At 46.6% G+C, this 3,590-nt stretch overlaps 1 protein-coding gene across 1 annotated transcript in view; it reads right to left on the bottom strand.

Annotated features, from left to right (window-relative positions):
- The window catches only part of ACRBP (acrosin binding protein), a 10,806-nt gene that overhangs the window by 5,143 nt on the left and 2,073 nt on the right, over positions 1–3,590 (bottom strand). Inside the window, exons 5-6 of the mRNA XM_003796405.2 lie at positions 2,308–2,776; positions 1,737–1,869 (exon numbers count right to left, since the gene is read on the bottom strand). Coding sequence (XP_003796453.1) covers positions 1,737–1,869; positions 2,308–2,776 — 602 coding nt within the window. The remainder of the gene's footprint in view (positions 1–1,736; positions 1,870–2,307; positions 2,777–3,590) is intronic.

The following is a 3,590-nucleotide window of genomic DNA, read 5'->3' as shown; positions in this document are numbered from 1 at the left end:
AGGAAACCAAGGCCAGTGACATTAAGTTACTCAAAGCCACCTGCTAATGGATGGTGAAGTTGGGACATAAATCCAAGTCCTTCTGACTCTAAAATCAATGCTCTACCCATGCACCTAGTTTAGAAACCTCCAAACTCTTGGAAGATATTTTTCAGAACAGAGTCTCCATTCCCCCACGGGACTCTGCTCTGACTGAGCTCCCTTAGCATGAGCTAGAGAAGCATGCAAAGCAGCATCTTCAGTCAATGCCCCCTCCTGTCATAGTACATGAAATCTCTTTCTTTTTTTTTTTTTATAGTTGGGGTCTTACTCTGTTGTCCAGGTTGGAGTGCAGTGGCGTGATCACAACTCACTGCAACCTTGAACTTCTGGGTTTAGGTGATTCTCCTGCCTCAGTCTCTTGAGTAACTGGGACTACAGGCATATACCACCATGCCTGGCTATTTTGTAGAGATGGGGTGTTGCAACGTTGCCCAGGCTGCTCTTGAACCTCCAGTCTCAAGTGATCCTCCTGCCTCTTCCAAAGTGCCTACTTGGTCCTCCCATCAGCATATAAGGGAGGCCTTATCAATCATATCCCTGACCAAAAAATATTATTGACTTCTCTGTGCCACTAACTTAAATACAAATGCTTGAGACTGCCATCCAAAATTTTCACATTATGACCTTATCTCTTTGACCCTGATTCCTGCTGCTCTGCTCCAGGTAAAATGGACTCCTTATTGTCCCCTTATCCAAGCCATAAAATCCAATGAGCCCTCTCCATGACCCCTGAACTTCTTACACCTTTATGCAAACCTCTCTCCAGCACCTACCATACTCCTTCCATAACACTACTGTATTGGGATTAACCCTCTCATGGGGACTCAGCCCCCTAACAGGCAGAAACAGTATGCTCATTATTAGTCCCTCATGAAATTTCCACTTCCCTCTGCCTCGGAGCCTTTGCACGTACTATTCCCTCTACCAAAAGCCTTCCATCTGGTTCCTTCTTTTGCCTAGCTAGCTTCTCTGTTCTTCAGGTCTCAGTTTAAACATTAGTTCCTCTATATAGCATTCTCTAATCCACCTGAACATGGAAAGCTGTCCCCCACCCCCATGTGCCCTCTTTGCACTGTGTTTACCCTGTTACAGTACTGATCCCAGCATAATGTCCCTCCTTTTTTCTTCTCTCTCCTCTAATACATTCCAAGAGGATAGAGGATTGGACCTACTACATGCACTGCTAACATCTCAAATACCTAGTAAAGAGTTGGTGCCCTCCAAAATCAGTATTTGTTGAACAAGTGGGGATATGAGCTCTCAGAAAATGTTTGCTAAATTGTATTATTTGAAAAGCTAAAGTATATTTCTCTGAGAATAAACTTGATGGGTGTTGAGGATACAATGAGAAAGAAAATCTCTTTACAGATTCCTTGGAATGGAAGCCTATGAAGCCTATGGAAAAAAGGAGAGCTGCATGTCAGGCAAAAGCTAGGCAATGAAGACAGTGAACTGGATCCAAAGGTGACTCAAAGAGAAGAAATATGAACTCCAGACTGGACTGGATTGCACACTAAGTCTTGAGCCTTCCTCCTTCAAAGTAGGCTGAAGATACCTCCCAAAGAAGAAAGTCCCATGGAGAGATTCTTTATAACTATGCCTCATGATTTCCCTGCTCACGCCCACTCCAGCACAGTGCCAGGCCCAGAAGCTGCCCAGTGGAATATATCCATTAAATAGTATGGCAGGCATACCGACTTCCCGAAACCAAGGATCTCCTCCTCTATGTACTTCCAGGCCTTGGCAGTGGGGGTAATGACGCAGGTGTTCTCCACAATTGAATAGCAGAGCACCAACATAGCTTCCATGTGAGGCAGCTGCAGGAGGCTGCAAGAAGACAGCACTGATGGGGGGATGGGCCAGCTGGGTGGGTGGAAAGCTGGATCCTCTCTCTTCCCCTCCCCTTAGCATCTGGTCTTGGTCACACACAGACAGCCTGCTCAGCATGGGGCTTTAGAGGCCTTTGGATCAATTGCCTCCTTTTACAAATGAGGAACTAGGGTCCAAAAGGAGAAATAACCTTGTCATGATTGCAATGCTAATATGGGCAAGAGACAAGACCAGAACCCAAGCCCTGGTAGGGAATGAGCCTGTGGGGCAGCAATGATGGGCACAGAGTGGCCAAGGTAGGCAGTTGCTGGCTGTGCCAGAAGCCCCAGCAGGTCTGTGCAGGGCTAGAGGCTGGGGCTTGGAGAGTGGGATTCTCATTCCCAAAGGCAGCAGCAGAGAGGGCAGGGCCAATGAGGGAGTCAGAACTTCCTATACCTGCCAGGATTTTGGTTTCTCCAGTAGGAGTCCTCATCATACATTTCATTCATTTCATCCATTTCCTGGGCTGACCGAATGAGCTCCTGGATGTTCTCCATCATCATAGGAGTGGACTCCACTTCCCGTACTCGGGGAGTGAAAGAGGAAGGGTTAGAGGATAAAGAGTCAGAGTGGAACTGGGTCTCTGCATCTGCCTGCAGCCCAGACATCCCCTCCAGGGCCTCCTCTGTCCCCTGTCCTTCTTCCTGCTTCATCTCCTCCTCTTGTTCCTCCTCTTGCTCTTCTTGTTCTTGTGCCTCCTCCTGCTTGTGTTCTTGTGTCTGCTCCTGCTTGTGATCTACTCCTTGCTCCTGCTTGTGGTCCGAGGTTTGCTCCTGGCCTCCCAGGGACAAGGAGGATTGAAGGAGCTCCTCCACGTTGTTGTTAAGCCGCTCAGGCCAGGGAGGGAAGGCCTGTCTTTCTGTGGCTGCAGCAGGATTTGGGAAGGACCGAGAAAAAAAATGGAGAGATGGTCAGGCTTCTGGCCTGTGTCTGTCTGTTCATAGAAGGACACACACAAACTCAAAGTCAAAGGAAAGCAGACTGACTCACACTTGTAGACACAGTTAAGGAGCAAAGAACACAGAACATATAAATATTAATATAAAACATTCCCATGGCAATTGTGGTGTTGGTAACATGAGTCACTTTCCCACCTCCCTGACCAGTGCTCTTTTTACCTAACTACCACCTCAAACCACTTTTTGTCCCTTTCTCTTAGGAAATACCAAATATTCTGAGTAGCTAGCAACTAATACTTCTAAAGGGAAGATATTAGCTTATAAAAGTCCCAGAAGATTCCAATGAAGGAATGCCTTTTGAGCTAGAAAAGATGGATTCAGGACAGAATTGTAAATAATGGTAGAAGAGATTCTGATCCAGGAGAACCCTAATGTGTATTTATTAAAAAGTAGACTCAGCAGCTAGGCATGGTGGCTCACACTTGGAATCCTAGCACTCTGGGAGGTTGATTGGGGGTGGGGTGAGGGAAATTCCTTGAGGCCAGGAGTTTGAGACCAGTCTGGGCAACACTGTAAGACTCTGAGATTCCATCTCTACAGAAAATTTAAAAAATTAGATGGGGTGATAGTGCAGAGCTGTTGTCCCAGCTACTCCAGAGGCTGAGGCAAGAGGATTGTTTGATCCTAGGAGATCGAGGCCACAATGAGCTATAATGATGCCACTGTACTCTAGCCAGGGCAACACACAGCAAGACTCTGTCACCAAAAAAAAAAAAAAAA

Source organism: Otolemur garnettii, unplaced genomic scaffold, assembly GCF_000181295.1.
Source record: "Otolemur garnettii isolate 467f Iridium unplaced genomic scaffold, OtoGar3 scaffold00104, whole genome shotgun sequence".
NCBI lineage: Eukaryota > Metazoa > Chordata > Mammalia > Primates > Galagidae > Otolemur > Otolemur garnettii.
Note: the sequence above shows the minus strand (reverse complement) of the source record. Positions and strands in the feature narration are given on the sequence as shown.